The 17,727-nt window shown below is 41.4% G+C and overlaps 1 protein-coding gene across 1 annotated transcript in view; it reads left to right on the top strand.

Moving 5' to 3' along the window:
• The window catches only part of LOC135222870 (endoplasmic reticulum-Golgi intermediate compartment protein 1-like), a 101,064-nt gene that overhangs the window by 43,626 nt on the left and 39,711 nt on the right, over positions 1-17,727 (top strand). Inside the window, exon 4 of the mRNA XM_064261220.1 lies at positions 1,630-1,788. Coding sequence (XP_064117290.1) covers positions 1,630-1,788 — 159 coding nt within the window. The remainder of the gene's footprint in view (positions 1-1,629; positions 1,789-17,727) is intronic.

Here is a 17,727-nt window from a genome sequence, read left to right as displayed (position 1 = left end):
TTTCTGAGATGTGTCGCTGATGCTTTTTAGTGCGAGAAGAAAGAAATTTGTGCTTGCACACCTGGGTAACGATTGTAAACAAAACAACAGCTTGATCCGTGAACTCCCAGCATCCATCAAGGTGCGTGATTCAAAAGTTTTCACCAAGTAGGCCTATAACTATTTTTCCACAAATTTTTTTTAAAACTTTTTTGCGTCGACGTTTCATACGTCAATTCGGCACCCAACAGACAATTTTTGTTGACGTTTAATATGTCCAATAGGCGTTTAAGGGTTAACATGACATAATAAATAAGAAGTAATTCTGACCACTAATCAGCTTTCATTATTTTCAAGCCCTATTCCAGATAGATGATGTTGAAGTAATTGTATTGGCAAAATCATGAGTTTAATATTCTAATTAGTAAAGACAATATCATAAAGTGCTCTCCAAAGGGGGTTAGTGATGTCAGCGCACCTCATATGGTGCACTGTAGGCATTAATAAACGGCTGTTTCTCGTTCGGTTATATAATGTTGTGTGCTTTTATCATTCTTTGTACTTTTTTAACTTGTTTAAAAGGCTAGATAAAGAGGTGGAGGAAAAGAGGTTAGTCTATTATGATTTTGCCTTGTAAAAAAGGAACTTGCATGATATATGAGGTACATGATAAAATCATTTTCTAAGGGCGAAAATTTTGGGGTCTCACGATAAGCGAGTTCACACGATGAACATATGTGGTAATCACTGAAAAAGGAGACTTGATTAGGTGTAGGAAAGAGTCAGCTGATGATGCGGGTGTTTTGATTCCTTGGTGTAAAAGATTTTAGTTGCTATTACTGATGTATATTAATTCTAAATTTTATGGCAGGGCATATATCTTGAATATGTTTAGAAGCTTGTTTTGTATCGCATAACGATGATGATTCAGCATATGTAAAGTAATTAGATAAATTTGAGAATCCTCTTTATTTCTCTGTACAAATGTTAATTTGAAGATTTTTTATCATACTAAAAATACTTAAATATTTTAATTAAATATACAGGCAGTCCCCGGGTTACGACGGTCTTGGCTTACAACGTTCGGGGTTACGACGCTTTTCAATTATATTCATCAGACATTATTTCCAGGGTTACGATGCATGTTCCAGGGTTACGATGCCTATAATGTTCATCTGGCAGGTGAAATATGACTCCAAAAATGCTAAATAATCAATATTTGAAGGTTTTTTGATGAAAAATGCCATAAGAATGCAATTTACATAGTTTTCAATGCACCCAAAGCATTAAAAGTAAGGTTTTCTTAGGATTTTTGACGATGTTCCGGCTTACAATGATTTTCGGCTTACAATGCATCTCAAGAGCGAAACCCTCGTCGTAACCTGGGGACTGCCTGTAATACACAAAATAAAAGAATATATTAGAATTTTTTTCAACTAGAGTGAATGTTAGTAACATTTTTGGAAAATCATAGAATGATGTCTGTCAATTGTCAAGATATAGATTTTGTTCGGATGAAATAATTTTTTCCTATGGTACGTATCTGTTTACTTAGCATCTTGAGTATGTAATGGTCATTGCACTGTGTGGCATCAGTGGTAAGCAGTGTTTTGTATTAAGAGAGTGAACCATATAGTTTTTTCTTTTCAGGGAACTTTCATGTTTCAACACATTCTGCCCAGGAGCAGCCTGAGAATATTGATTTTGCACATGTAATTGAAGAAGTTCGTTTTGGAACCAAGATTGAAAACCCAAATGTACCTGGAAACTTCAACCCGTTATATGGGCGTGCAAAAATCGATGGAAACTGTAAGTGCTCACTCAGTCTTGGTTTGTTATTACATATTATGCTGTATGTCGTATAAGTGTGGTAAAAATTAGGATACTATTATGTACTTGGATGTTAATTAGTTAATAAGGTGATTAACGCCCGGGCACAAGCATTGACGATGCCTACAATAATTGGAGGACTCCATGGTAATCAACAAGGCATACACACATACATACTGAAACAAAGAAATCACGAGCAAACACAGCAACTGGCTTGGAAAGAAGGAGAACAAGCAACTACTCTCCAAGGCAGTCAAAGAAAGGCTTGACGCGTCACGGTGTTTTATGCCGAGTTGGTGACCAGCTTAAACTTCGTATGCGCATGAGTTGCCAGATGACACAGATTCCTTGCTTTACAACCTTTGATTGTTTTTAACCGGTTTCCAGCTGACGCAAGAGGATTATCCTATCCTATTGTTAAGGCCAAGGGTTTGTTAGCTATGAAACATACAAATTAATTAAAAATTTGTCATGTTTCCCATGTTCAGCTACAAAGGAATTGGCCACTTTCAATTTCGTCATATATTTAAGGTTTCTTTTAAAATTTCAAAAATAAAATTAGTGTTTAGTAACGCTTAATTATTTCATTTTAAGAGTAAAGTGTAGTATAGTAGTTATTGTCATCAGGAAAAAAGTTTTCAAATTTATTATGTGCTCTCTAGTTTTACAAGACAAACAGTCTGGTAGTATTTTAGGTGATTTAGTTGAGTAAAGGGATTTTGACGTAAGGAAAAATCTATTTCTGGGCGATTGGTTCGTGTCGCCAGCGAAATATCCTTTAATCCATTATTTCTAAGGTAAATGTACTAACACATACCAGAGAATAAATAAAATAAAGAAAAGGTCAGTACTACTGACTCGCTCACCCTCCAAGAGGGTGTCGGTATGAACACTATGGCGAGTGAGACCACTACCACGAACCACTTGCCAATAGAAATCTCCTACTACAAAACCCCCACTAGAGGGGAGCCGACCCACAGAGTGGGCAGCAACTACTACTACTCCATCCCATGCTGCCGACTGCTGCGCCTCTGGTGGCCATCCTGAAGTTAGCAGACAATCTTGAGCGCTGGGATGGGTAGGGTGGGATTTCGCTGGCGACACGAACCAATCGCCCAGAAATAGATTTTTCCTTACGTCAAAATCCCTTTTCTGGGCTCAGTTCGTGTCGCTGCGCGAAATCGTACCAGAGAAATAGCACAAGATTGTAAAGAAACAAATAAAACAGATAAAAAAGGTCTCAATGAAAAAACATAAAATAAAATAAAGAAATATAATTGCTAAGAAATATACATATACACAATGATACAGAATAGAAATATTACTTAAGATTAACTTAAAGTTAATAATATTTCTTAAAATTAACTTAAATTTAACATATATGTACAGGGCTTACATGGAATATATGTTGAGCTTAACATCTGTGTATAGTTAATATGTACAAAGTAATTAAAGCAATTATAATAATAAATTGAATTAGAACAAACTTCGATAATAATATAATAAAGAAATGTATATGACTTAGTATACAAAACCCGTAACCATTGTAAATAAGATGTGTCACCCTAGCATAAAAATAAGGGGACCACATCATAGAGATCATTATATACAATCAATTGTGAGTGACCCTAGCAAAAAAATAAGGGGCACCCACTGTACCATCATAAGAGCAGCTAAGACTCAAGGTAAACGTAGATGAACATGGTAGGTATAGACAAACTGTTGGGTGAGATAGGTAGAAAGGAGAACTGGATCTTCTACTAAAGATTAAGCAGAGTCGGGGGAAACTATGTTACCCGCCGCAACTGCTGAAAATTTCAGAGCTTCCAAGGACTTTAAGTAATGACGCTTAAATACTGTCGGCGATTTCCATCCAGTATACTTCTTTAAATCATCGAAATTCATGTGTTGGAAATAGTTAATTGAGGTGGCAACTGCCCTGACATCATGTGCTTTAGGGAAGGAATCAGGGTTGGCTTGCTTAATAAAGTACAGGATCTGTTGCCTGATACCTTTAGTAGATAAAGTACCACCTTTTTCTCTCATAAAGAGAGGACCCGAAGAGGATGAGGATGTCCTGGACAGAAAGGCTCGTAAGGTCGATACTGGACAAAGAGAAACATCTTGTGGAAGGGGTACAACCTTCCACGGTTCCCACCTCATCAAAGGATCCTCATTCTTTGCTATAAAACTACGTTCCGGAGAAAGTAGAACTTCCCCTGTGGGAAGAAATTCTATATGATTCGGATCTCTGGATAACGCCGACAGTTCTGAAATTCTAGCTCCTGAAGCCAAGCTTAATAAAAATAGAGTTTTTTTTTAAGAGCATTATAAATGAACATGTCGTATTATCTGTTTCTGAAGCCAGCTTTAGAACATCATTTAAGAACCAAGATACTGACGTAGGCCTCACTGAAGGTCTAAGTCTAGCACAAGCCTTGGGAATAGACGAGAAGTAAGAGTCTGTCAAGTCTATGCTGAACCCGAGTTGAAAAATCTTTTTCAAGGCCGACTTGTTTGTCGTAATAGTGCTAGCTGCTAAGCCTTTTTCAAATAAAGATCTGAAAAAGGATATAGCTGAATTGATTGTCATGATTCTAATATTTGATTCTCTCAGGAAGGTTGCCAACTTTTTGACTGCAGCATCATACTGTCTCAAAGTTGAATCTCTCTTATCAGATTCCAAGAAAAGAATATTTCGAGGATCAATATTCGCATCTCTTTAGCCGCAAACTTCATGAAGTCCATAAAGTTAGGGTTTTGAGAATTCCTGAGGAAGCGAACACAGTCTTCGTTTGTACTAACTGGGAGAGCCTGGGATTGGGAATTCGAAGAGGACGAAGACCCAGTTCCAGAATGAGAGGGTACCAATTGCTCTTCGGCCAGTCTGGGGCTACTAGAGCTACTTGACCCTTGAACGTCCTGGTTTTGTTCAGTACCTTCAGGAGAAGATTCACTGGAGGAAAGACATAAATCTTCTCTCCAGTTGTTCCAGTCTATGGACAGGGCGGGCGTCCGTGGCATAGGCCAGAGGGTCCAGGTTGGGGGCCACATAACATGGGAGTTTGTGGTTCGCTTGGGATGCGAATAGATCCACTTGTAGACCTGGAACCCTCCGGAGAATCCATTGGAACGAACTGTTGTCCAGTGACCATTCCGACTCCAGAGGAACTGACCGGGATAGAGCATCTGCTATGACGTTTCTCACTCCAGCTATATGGGTGGAGGAGAGGTGCCAACTGAACTTGTCCGCCAGGGAGAAGATGGCTACCATGACATGATTCAGATGTCGTGACTTGGAGCCTCCCCTGTTTACACAATGGACTACCACACTGCGCTGTCTAAAACTAGCTTTATGTGGGAGTTCTTTGGCGGACGTAACCTTTTTAGAGTCAAGAACACTGCCATTGCTTCTAGTACATTTATGTGAAGCTGGCGGAACTGGGGTGACCAGGTTCCTTGAACCTTCTTGAACTGAGAATATCCTCCCCAGCCGCTTAATGAAGCGTGCCGTGTGGATGGTAATCCCGGGGAGGAGGAAACTGAAGGGGTACTGATATTGACAGGTTCTTGACTTTTGCCCAAGGGCGTAGACGATTCCGCAGAATCTGTGGGACTGATGATAACTTGTCCCTGGACCTGACATTTGCTCGTGAGCGCCAGATTCTGGTTAGGTCTTTCAGTTTGGCTTTCATCAAGATGTTTGTCACTGATGCAAATTGGAGTGACCCAGGATTCTTTCCTGGCTTCTCCTTGAAGCAAGTTTGTGTCCTAGAAATTGCTTTACTGACCTCGCTATTTCTTTTCTCTTGGCTGATGGAATCGACAGAGTATGGGAGGATAGATTCCATTGAATGCCCAGCCACTGAAGTTTGACTCCGGAGTGAGTCTTGATTTTGTCCTGTTTATCTTGACCCTAGATATTCCAGGAACTGGGATTACTTTCAGTGTGTTTTGCGACATTCCTCGACTGTTGGAGACCCAAATTAACCAATCGTCGAGATACGCTACTACCATGATCCCCTGCGCCCTCAGTTGTTGGATGACCACTTCCGCCAACTTCGTGAACACCCTGGGTGCCACATTCAGACCGAAGGGAAACTACCTTGAAGGAGAATGCTTGATCTCCTATCTTGAAGCCCAGATAAGGGCGAAAGTGTCTTGCAATAGGGATATGATAGTATGCGTCTGTAAGATCGATAGAGGTGGTGACGGCCCCACGGGGAAGTAAGGTCCGCACCTGCGAGATGGTGAGCATTTGAACTTGTCGCAGCGAATGGCCAAGTTTAACGGGATAAGTCTAAGATTAACCTTCTTTTTTGTGAGCCTTTCTTTGGAACGCTGAACAAGCGCCCTTGAAATTTTAATCTGTTGACTCTCGCTATTGCTCCTTTCTGAAGGAGGTCCTCCGCATACTCCGTCAATTCTTTTGATGGAAGTTGAAGGAAAGGTCTGGGTGGGGGCGGATTCGCAACCCAACTCCAACCCAGGCCTTTCGACACAATACTTTGTGCCCATTTGCTGAATCCCCACCGGTGCCGGAAGAGAAACAAGGCCTCCCTCCTACCTTCATTCAAGTTCTCATTGCTGCTGGTAACCTCCGCGGCCTCCCCGGAAGTGTTTTCCCCACCTATTAAGGGAACCTTCCTGATCCTTCTCTGACGAAAGGATCGCTTACCTCTGCCTCCCCTACCCGAGCGGTCATACTGCTGAAAGGCCTGGCCTTCGAACACTTGGTTGAAGGCTGGGGAGACAGCGTAAGAGGTGGAAGGTTGAGGCTGGGGGGTGGGGTGAAATCACGTAGATAGGCTGTGATTGAGCCTTGGAGGTAGAGGGTTGGGCCGCCTGTACCAACGGAACAGCCGAAACAGGCTGGGCGAAGCGTTGTTGTTTCTTTTGGTAAGGCTGGAAACGCCTGGGTTTTCCTCTGAGCCTTACCCCTTGCTGCCTGGTCTTGGCGTCTCTTTGGCAGTGAGACCCCAACGATCCTTAAGGCTTTGGTTAAGCCCCTTTTAGCTTCCGCCTGGACCTCCTTTACCATTGCATCGGGAAGAGGTCTGCTCCCCAGATGTTTGATGAAAGCAACTTATTCGGTTCATGCCGAATAGTTGCTTCCTGGAGGACATGCTTCCGACAGTTCGTTCTGGCTGTGGCGAACTCAAACATGTCAGACTGAACCGTTTGTGTCAGTGACTTGGTGAGAAGCTTAAAGAGTGGCTCGGACCACCGTAAGAAATGGTAGCCACTTCCGTCATGGCCATGGTGTTAATAGACCTGGCTAGCCTAGTCTTGGCCTCAAACTCCGCCTGAATGAGGCTGTCCGGAAGTCTAGGCAGCTTCTCACCAAACTGATCCATAGCACAGTCGGTGTTTTGAGTTTGCCCGCCGAAAAAGTGTTGGGCAGATCTTCCACAATTCTCCGAGTGAGGGAAGCAAAGGAGATGTGGGGTCTGCTTCCTTTAGCTGTGGTAACGACTCCCCCTTCTGGGCCGCTGGGATAGTGACCATAGCTATTTTGGTAAGGAAGGGAAGCGGAGTTCCCTCTTCCATTGTGAAAATGGTGAAGGGACTCTTAAAAGGTTGAATCTTCGTGTTGAACAATCCATGTCCTCTAAACACCTGAGCCATTCTCTTTGAGCCTGGTCCTGTGAGTAGAGGACTGTCTCTTTAGGGACCATTGTCATCTCTAGTCATGGCTGCGTCAGTGAGTCTGGCGTAGCCAATGAACGGTGCTGTAGACCCTCCGGGTAGAACTCGAAGTCCTCAATCCTTCGAGTACCACACTCCGGAATTGAAATAAGCCCGTCCTGGAAGGGGGCGTATGACGCCACCCTCCAGTTATTCATAGAGAACGGAGGCAGAGAGTCATGAGGTGGAAGCTGAGCCATACCTGTGCCGAAAGGTGGGGGAGTAGCTAGAGGAGCCTGGCTAAGTTCGGCGATGATGTTATCCTGGGAGGAGATCCTGTCGGACAACCGGGAGAACATCTGCTCCATACTGTTTTTGAGAGAACCGACCAAATCCCCCATGTGTTGCAACAGACCAGCATTGGATCCAAAAGCCGGAGCTGCTGCGGAGGTGGTTGGGTAACTCTGAACAGGTACCAAGGGGAGAGGAGAAACGGCCTTGATCCGCCGGAGTATGTGGTCTCTCCTTGGAAGACCTGCTCTTGAGGATTTGGAGCCGGACCCAGAATCTCTAGACCTCTCTGCTCCGGGGTTCGTAGCCGGAGACTTGCGAGATGTTGACGCCGACGAAGTCTTTTTGGACGACGACGACGTCTTGCTTAGGGTTTTCACAACCGTCTGTCCCTTGACCTTAGGTCTTACGGAAGCATCAGGAGAAGTATAAAGGAGCTCAGCTCCTGTAAAGCCTTGGAAGGAAGCTGGAGAGTTAGCAGGAGTAGAAGACCCAGTGGCGCCCAAGGGAAGCCCTTGGGCGTCCAACGTACCTACCTCGACCAACAGGTCGTCAACAACTACCATTGGTTCAATATTCAGATCAAGTGTCGTGACTTCCTTCCGACGAGATATCTTGGCCTGGTTCACTCAACGAAGCGGCGAGCTGTTGCTGAATCGCCGCCATAGTCGGGGCTGGCCTCTGCGCCGGGTCGACGTAAACCCGTTGACTTGCCGCCGGGGAAGATTAGGACAGCCAACCTCTTCTCCAGAATGTAGGGCTGTCCCTTGGCGGCGTTCTTGCCAAAACCGCCGACCCAAGCCCTCAGGGTTGCCAGGGCGGTGTCTCTAACGGCGGGAGCCTGGAAGAGAGGGTATTTGTTAGTTTTAAGTTTAAACTTAAGATTAAAACTTAAGTAATAGTTTCTTAGTCTAAAAAACATAGGGGATGCGAGATCCCATATAAAACAAGCTTAAGTTTAAAATAAGAGATGAAAATTAAACTTAAGAACTATAACCTTGTAGGGATTAGCGAACGGAGTTGGGAATACTTACCCCGTCCAAGAGCTGGCTCACCAGATCGTAGCAAATGGTGCAGGTCTCGTGGAACCAGACTTGTAGATTCCCGTGCGGAGTCGCGCATGGAGCATGGGATCTGTCCAGACTTCATGCCCACAGGGGTCCTGGAGCATGGCATTGCATCCTGGATGCTCACAGTTGGTGGTCTGTAAGTGAAAAGATACATGAGCATCGTAAAAGATATCACTTACAGGCTAGAGGCTAAAAGAACTCCGCTGCATGCCGGAGCACGAAAAAATTTTGGGCATAACCCCTCCCTTACCGCCTGAATAGGCTAGAACCCCGGAGAGATCCGGTGTGATAACGTAGGTAACGGAGGGATTTGGCTTAAGGTAGCTTAAATTAAACTTACTATAGTTTAAATTAAATACTAAACACTTAAACCTAAAGCCCTAGAACGTACCGGAATAAATCCGGTGCGCGGCGGTGTTCGTGTCGCGATATCAGCGAGACGGGGTGGTTAGGAAAGACCAACTGTACGCCTGCAGTCCGCCCGCAAGGGTGAACTAGCACCTTTCCACGTGGATGCCGGAGCTCCGGTAAATTAAAGAGCACCAGTAAGCCGGGAAAGAGCGAGAGGGCGCGAAAAACAGACTCGAGCTAGCAACGGAGCGACGGAGGTAACGACGGAGGGGTGGAAGGCCAGTTCCCCCCCCCCGCCCCCCTTAGTCATCCGAGCGTGCCGTGAAGCCAGAGAACGGTCAGGTCCAGTCCTGGGTATGTCCAGCCCCCCCTACTCCCTCGCCTAGGAGAGAGGGAGGGCAGGCACGGGTATGTGGAGCGAGCGAGGACAGACCTACCCCCCCCGGCCCTATGGAAGAGCGGGAGGAGGGTAAGGTGACTGGACAGGCGCCTGGCTGCTCCGTGATCACATAGTGACCACGGAGCGGTAATATGCGAATACAATGAAACAACATAGCCTAGGTTAAAGCAACCAACTAATCAGTGAGATGCTATACAGAAGCAACCGAACTGAAGAGCGGAAGCAATAATGGTGGATACCAAGGCAAAACAGAACCTAGGCTACGTGAAATGCCAGACGCCGTAGGCTAACCTAAAATATAAAATAACCAAAAATCACTTAACGTAAAGTAAGAAAATAAATCAGTAGGAGAGAAAAAATCCAGGAGTGTACGCTAACCGAAAGAAAGTCTGCCACTCAAAGCTGCTAGGCTAGGGTCTGGATGGAAGATGCCTACGCAAGGTAAAGAAGACATGCATGCATGACATAAACCCAGTAGGCTGGACCCCTAACATAAAATAGATAACTAACAATAGAGCGTAAGGAAATAAGGGAAGGTTCTAGGTATGGAAGACCAAGAACGAACCCGCCACGAGGCAGAACCATGCTGCCATGCTTCCGACCAAGAGCCCGTATTTATACCTAAAAAACGGCAAATACTGACTCAAGGCCGGAAAAAACCCAATAGGCAATAACAACTGATTACTTAAAACTTAGCTGCTTCGATGGCTGCACGCTCCATAATTAATAAATCCAAGATAGGGGCACAAAAAACACAGAGCAAAAAAGGGCACGTGTGTACGCGGTGCGCTAACTGAAAAGGATGGCCACCAGAGGCGCAGCAGTCGGCAGCATGGGATGGAGTAGTATTAGTTTTGCTGCCCACCTTTGGGTCGGCTCCCCTCTAGTGGGGGTTTTGTAGTAGGAGATTTCTATTGGCAAGTGGTTCGTGGTAGTGGTCTCACTCGCCATAGTGTTCATACCGACACCTCTTGGAGGGTGTGACGGAGTCAGTAGTACTGACCTTTTCTTTATTTTATTTATTCTCTGGTATGTGTTAGTACATTTACCTTAGAAATAATGGATTAAAGGATATTTCGCGCAGCGACACGAACTGAGCCCAGAAAAAAATTGTTAGAAATTTATTAAATGCTGTACTTTACCTTGATAAAGGTTTATGTTAAGGTACAGCAACTCTTCTTGTTACATTAATTCCATTTAATTCCATTAGCATATAGATTTAAGGATTTTCACTTTTTCTCTCGGTAATGTAATATAATTTTCTGTAGTTCTGTGACCATCTCTGTAAGTCCACTGATAACTTGAAAGAGTTAGAAATGGTAGGCCATATAAATATAAAGTAATATATGTGTGTATCGGCTTATTTTATCATTGAATTGCTCTTAAATCTATTTTAAAAGTTTATAGTTTTTAAAATGCATGCTTGCAAATCATGAATGATGAGTGCACGGTTGAGCATAATGTAAGCTATAGTGAGGAAGTTGTATGCCATAAGTACACTAAATAGGTTGTTTTATAGTGAAGTATGTCTAATCTATTGTTTATTGTTAAACATTATACAAAATTATTGGCAATGACTTATAAATAGGAAAGCAACCCATTGGTTAATACCCTTGAAAGGGGTATTACTAATATTAGAGCTAGTAAAGTTAAAAAAAATTAGACAGTTTGGTTAGAGGAGAGCACAGGGAGCAAGTGAAAAGTAAAATATGGAAAGCAATAATGTTAGAAACTGAAGGAGTACTGCAAAGAATGTGTAGAACTGTCTGTAGCTTGGTGTTCAAGCTACATTGCAGTTATTTGCCCTTAAAGGACTAATAATAGAAAATTTTATTACATATTTAGAATGTAAAAGGTTTTTATGTTTAAGTCATTGATATGTTAATTTCAAAAATTATAGAGAAACCTTGTGTATAGTTAAGATACAGTTATGGTTTCTGTGTCTGTTATATTCAACCACTTGGTAGTCATCATGCCCTTATTGCATTGTTCCCCCTCAAATTTACAATATTTGGACAGAGTAATTCAAATTACATCCATCAGCAAAGATCACACTATGAAAAGCACTCTTTAAAAACTCAGATTTATGTACATGAAAAATTAAATCCAAAGTTAGAGCTCCTGACTAACATTTTAATTAGTAACTTGATTAGTTGTAATGGTCATATCATACTATGATATGACAAGTGTATATTACATGCAAGCTTTATGTCCAGTAGATTTAACAGGATGTTAACTCTTGGTTCAAGTTTCCCTAGTGTCTGGAGTGTAGAAGGTTTCACCATACTTTTAGGGGCTGAACCTGTCAATGTACACATATGCTGAAATCTCGTTAACTGCATAATTTTGCAAAAGTAATAAGATTACATATTTTAGAAATTGTTATTGGATTAGTACTAGGTAAAATGGGTTTTTTGCTGTAGTTGGCATTTATGACAGGATTGTTCTTCACCTGTTTCCACTCTTTCAAATAATTAATCCTTTTTTCATCTTTGTAATAGAGGAGAGACTTGTTATTTACTATATTAAATGTGAAGTCAGTGCTTTCACAGATTATCGTATTTTATGAAATTGACCTTGTGTTATGAACTTCATTTACTTAATTCTATCATGGCTAGTCAGTTATTTTGTGAACAATTAGTTTGGTGATCTAATGTATAAAAGAAATCATCCCTTTAATTTTATTATTATCATTTCATTTGCTGGAAGAAGACCTTCATTAATACAGTTTTTTATTGAAAATAATGGCTATTTCAGCTGTATTTATTTTTCATAGAATTTCTCTATTCTTCTTATTACTGACTTTTCTTCTGTACTTAAATTGGCTATTAAAATGCCAAATTTCAAAAACGTGGTACGTATTTGTCAAATTTAATATACATATATATACTAGATGCAGTACAAATTGGATCTTAAGCCTAATAGACATTCTGGATTCCTCTCTCTCTCTCTCTCTCTCTCTCTCTCTCTCTCTCTCTCTCTCTCTCTCTCTCTCTCCTTGTAACTTTTCGTCCTTAAACCCTAGAAGTACATTGTCAGGCAGGTGTTGTGGGACTGAAATTCTTGCAGTCCTACAGTATATATAGTCTGTTGCAGAGCATGGGTTCCGTAACAACAAATTCTGATTGGCTAACTGGCTCATCTGTTATTCCCCTGTTGGCGGATGCCTCAAGATCAAGAGGTGGGTCTAATGCAGATAAGCGAAAACCCCCATTAACCGAAACTCGGCGAAGTATGGCGCTGAGTTTTGGTTAATAGTGCCTCTGTTAGGTATGTTATGACACCATAATTCTTATTATCAAAACCTTATGGCATTGATAACTGTACTTGGCCCATTATGGCGCCATAAATCGCTGATTTTATGGTGATGGAAAAACGCCACAAAACCGGATCACCATTAACCAAGTCCGCAGATAACCAGGGACTGCCTGTATATATACTATAGAATTTCAGTCTCCTCAACGATGTCCTTTTGGGCTTGAATACAAAACATTGTAGAGAGAGAGAGAGAGAGAGAGAGAGAGAGTGAGAGACTCAATTTGTACTGCATTTTGTATATGTATATTCAATTTGACAAATACCACATTTTTTACATGATTCCCCCATTTGGCATTTTAATGGCCAATTTGATACAGAAGAAAAGTCAGTACGTAATAAGAAGAATAGAAAAACTTCTATACAAAGTAAATACAGCTGAAATAGCCATTATTTTCAATATAACCTGTAGTATGTATGTATGTATGTATGTATTTACTTACTATTATTATTATTATTATTATTAGTACGTATTAGTATTATTATTATTATTTTTTTTTTTTTTTTTTTTTTTTTTGCTCTATCACAGTCCAATTCGACTGGGTGGTATTTATAGTGTGGGGTTCCGGGTTGCATCCTGCCTCCTTAGGAGTCCATCACTTTTCTTACTGTGTGTGCCGTTTCTAGGATCACACACTTCTGCATGAGTCCTGGAGCTACTTCAGCGTCTAGTTTTTCTAGATTCCTTTTCAGGGATCTTGGGATCGTGCCTAGTGCTCCTATGATTATGGGTACAATTTCTACTGGCATATCCCATATCCTTCTAATTTCTGTTTTCAGGTCTTGATACTTATCCATTTTTTCCTTCTCATTCTCTTCAACACTGGTGTCCCATGGTATTGCGACATCAATGAGTGATACTTTCTTCTTAACTTTGTCAATCAACGTCACGTCTTGTCTATTTGCACTTATCACCCTATCTGTTCTGATACCATAGTCCCAGAGGATCTTTGTCTGATCGTTTTCTATCACTCCCTCAGGTTGGTGCTCGTACCACTTATTACTGCAAGGTAGCTGATGTTTCTTGCACAGGCTCCAGTGGAGGGCTTTTGCCACTGAATCATGCCTCTTTTTGTACTGGTTCTGTGCAAGTGCCGGGCATTCGCTTGCTATGTGGTTTATGGTTTCATTTTTCGTATTGCACTTCCTACATATGGGAGGATGTTATTTCCGTCTTATCGTTATCATTCCTTCAGTTTCCTTCTTGAGCTCTCCCCTCAGTAGCCATTGCCATGTGTCATTGCTGGCTAGTTCTTTAGTCTGTCTCATGTATTGTCCATGCACTGGTTTGTTGTGCCAGTCCTCTGTTCTGTTTGTCATTCTCTTATCTCTGTATATTTCTGGGTCTTCGTCTACTTTTATTAGTCCCTTCTTCCATGCCACTCTTTAGTCCACTCGTCTTCACTGGTTTTCAGATATTGCCCAGTGCTTCTGTTTTCTCGATGGTTGACACAGTCCATCTTATACTTGTAGTCGTCCTCTCCCTCCTTCCTTTCGTATTAATTATAGTAGTCTGTCTGTATTTGCTTTTGGGTGTAGTGCTTTGTGTATTGTCATATGTTTCCTGGTTTTCTGATCTATGCTGCGGAGTTCGTGTTTGTCCATTCCACTATTCCTGCGCTGTATCTGATTACTGGCCACTGCTCAAGTGGTTTTATGGCTTTATCATATTCCCCGGCGTTTGAGTTTTGACTTTAGTATCGCCTTGAGTCTCTGCATATATTCTTTCCTGATTGTGTCCTTCATCTCTTGGTGTTTTATATCCCCTCCTTCCATTATTCCCAGGTATTTGTATCCAGTCTCATCTATGTGTATGATGTTGTTCCCATCTGGTAGCTTTATCCCTTCTGTTCTCGTTACTTTGCCTTTTTGTATGTTAACTAAGGCGCATTTTTCTATTCCAAACTCCATCCTGATGTCCCCAGATACAATCCTTACAGTCTGGACCAGGGTATCTATTTCCTTGATGCTCTTACCATACAGCTTGATGTCGTCCATGAACATCAGATGGTTGATTCTGTTGCCTCTTTTCTTGAGTTGGTACCAGGCATCCATCTTCTGTAGTACTTTTGTCATGGGAATCATGGCTACTACGAAGAGTAGTGGGGACAGTGAGTCGCCCTGGAAGATCCCTCTCCTGATATTAACCTCTGCTAGTCTTATTTCAGTGCGCATTGTATTTTTGAGGAAGCTGATGGTGTTTTCCTCTGCCCCATATATTTTCAGGCAATCCATGTGTGTGGTATCATGTCAAAGGCATTCTTATAGTCTATCCATGCCATGCTTAGGTTGGTTTTCCTTCTCCTACTGTTCTTCATTACCATTTTGTTTATCAGGAGCTGGTCTTTTGTGCCCCTACACTTCCTTCGCAACCTTTCTGTTGGTGGGGGATGGTGTTTGTCTCCTCTAGGTAGTTGTATAGCCTTTCACTGATGATACCTGTTAGTAACTTCCACATTATTGGTAGGCAGGTGATAGGCGTGTAGTTACTGGCTATATTTCCCTTACTCTTGTCTTTTTGTACTAAGGATGTTCTTCCATGTGGTCATCCATGTGCATGTGATTTGAGATTCATGCTGGAGTTCTGGAGTTTTCCTGCTATTCGTGGGTGTAGGGCCTTGAAGTTTTTGAGCCAGTATCGTTGGACTTCATCGGGACCTGGGGCTTTCCAGTTTGGCATTTTCTTTACTTGGTATCTGACTGTGTATGTCGTGATGTCAGTGAATCTTTGTTTTATTCTCCCTGTTTCTTCTTCCTTGACTTCCTGGAGCCATGTTGCATGTTTGTTGTGTGATACCGGATTGCTCCATAAATTTTTGTTTTCCCAGAGTCTCTTACTTGGTTCGACTTCAAGGAATTTCTTGGTGGTTTTGTCTTCCCCTCTTAGTTTGGCTTGTATAGTCTTTACTGGTTGGTTCCGAATAGTTTGTTCTGTTGGTATCCCTTATTCCTGTTCATGTACCGTTGGATCTTGTGGGCTTTGGCTTTAAGCCTCTGTTTTACATCTTCTCTTGTGTTGTTTAGTCCCCTCTCTTGTACTTTGTATTTCTCGTTGAGTTCTTCCCTTGTTTTCTTGCTTCTTAGCCATTTTTCTACCATCTCTTTCAGTTTACTCAAGTCAGATGTTGCTGTTTAGGTTTCTGTCAGGTTGGTTGTGCTGGTGGTGTTGGTGTTCAAATCCCCATCAGTTCTGCTACTAATCTTGCTCCTGCATATACCAAGTTATTTGGTTCTGTGATACTGGTGGTGTGTATTATGCCCATTATTTCATTGACCTCACTTGTTTTCTCCCTTAATTTGTTGGTGTTGTAGGCTTTCATGGAGGGGATCTTTGTTCTCCCTGTATCTGGCTCCATCCATTGTCTAATCTTTTTTACCCATTCCGTCCTCTCTGTTACTTCGTCGGTGTTTCTTCGTGTGTCGTTGTTTGATACCTCATCATCCCTGTCGTCTTCTGTGGTATCGTCTCTCAGTTCGTCTTCGTGAATTCGTTGTCGTGTGACATTTCCCTTTCCAGTTCTTCTCTTTCTGTTGGGGAGAGCCAGTTCTTTTTCTTTATGTTCCTTATTATTATTATTATTATTATATTTATTATTATTATTTATTATTATTCAATTATTATATTATTATTATGTTATTATTGTTATTGGGTTGTTTTATTATTTTATTATTATTATATATTATTATTATTATTATTATTATTATTATTATATTATTATTATTATTATTATTATTATTATTATTATTATTAATTGAGTATATTAGTATTATTAATTACTTATTATTTTTTTGATTATTATTATGAATAGTTTATTATTAATTATTATTGAAAAAGTAAATTCCACAATAATATGTCTATTTGATCTTGTTATTTAAAATACAAAGCAGAAAGCTTTCGATGACCTGCACGGTCCTTCTTGTCAATCTGAATATAATGGCTAACAGTGACCATACAAAACTTTGTTTTTTGACTCGGTTTACAAATAGTAGCTTGTTTGAAGATGGGTAGTTGGCTTCTTCACGTTATCCCCTCATTCTCCAACGGCAAACCAGCTAATTGCCTAGATCTTCAAAGTGGCGGTTCGTCTCTTGAATCGTTGTCCATAGCAACAAGGGACACGGTATGTGTGTATGTTACCTGAACGAAAGAAGTTGAGATAACGGCAGTATTAGAGGTGGCTAGATTATTGGTGTTATTACTATGCAAGCTTTCTCTGTTATAATCTCATAAAATGACAGCAAATTATTTCATTTAAAATAAAATCTTCTTGCGTAAAGGCTTTATTGCCTTCCATAGAAAGATCCCTCTTAACAATTGCTCCTTCCACCAACCTTGCGCCTCAGTGGCGTGGTTGGTTTGGCGTTTGCTTCTCACCTCGGTGGTCGCGAGTTTGATTCTCGGCCATTCCATTGAGGAGTGAGAGATGTGTATTTCTGGTGATAGAAGTTCACTCTCGACGTGGTTCGGAAGTCACGTAAAGCTGTTGGTCCCGTTGCTGAATAACCACTGGTTCCATGCAACGTAAAAACACCATACAAACAAACAAACAAACCAACCTTCTGATACCTGTACATATCCTTACTATTGAAAATTACTTTTGACTCGTTCCAATTTATGCGGTGATCGTCATTTCAACTGTGAGACTAGTGCATTATTCCCAGCATGCAAATTATAAGCTCTCTTGTGTTCATTGATTCTGATTGGTATTCCCCTCCCACTTTCTCCGTAATATTTCTTATCGCAATCCAGACAAGGTATTACCAAAGCTTTGGTTGGAGTTATTATTTTGCATGAGACAGCCTTTGAGAGCATTCTTATAGTTGAAGACCAGGTTGACTTTTTCTTCACCTTTTTCATTAACT

This window comes from Macrobrachium nipponense, chromosome 8 (genome assembly GCF_015104395.2).
Source record: "Macrobrachium nipponense isolate FS-2020 chromosome 8, ASM1510439v2, whole genome shotgun sequence".
NCBI classification, from domain to species: domain Eukaryota; kingdom Metazoa; phylum Arthropoda; class Malacostraca; order Decapoda; family Palaemonidae; genus Macrobrachium; species Macrobrachium nipponense.
The sequence above is the reverse complement of the archived record's forward strand: the minus strand, read 5'-3'. Positions and strand labels throughout refer to the sequence as shown.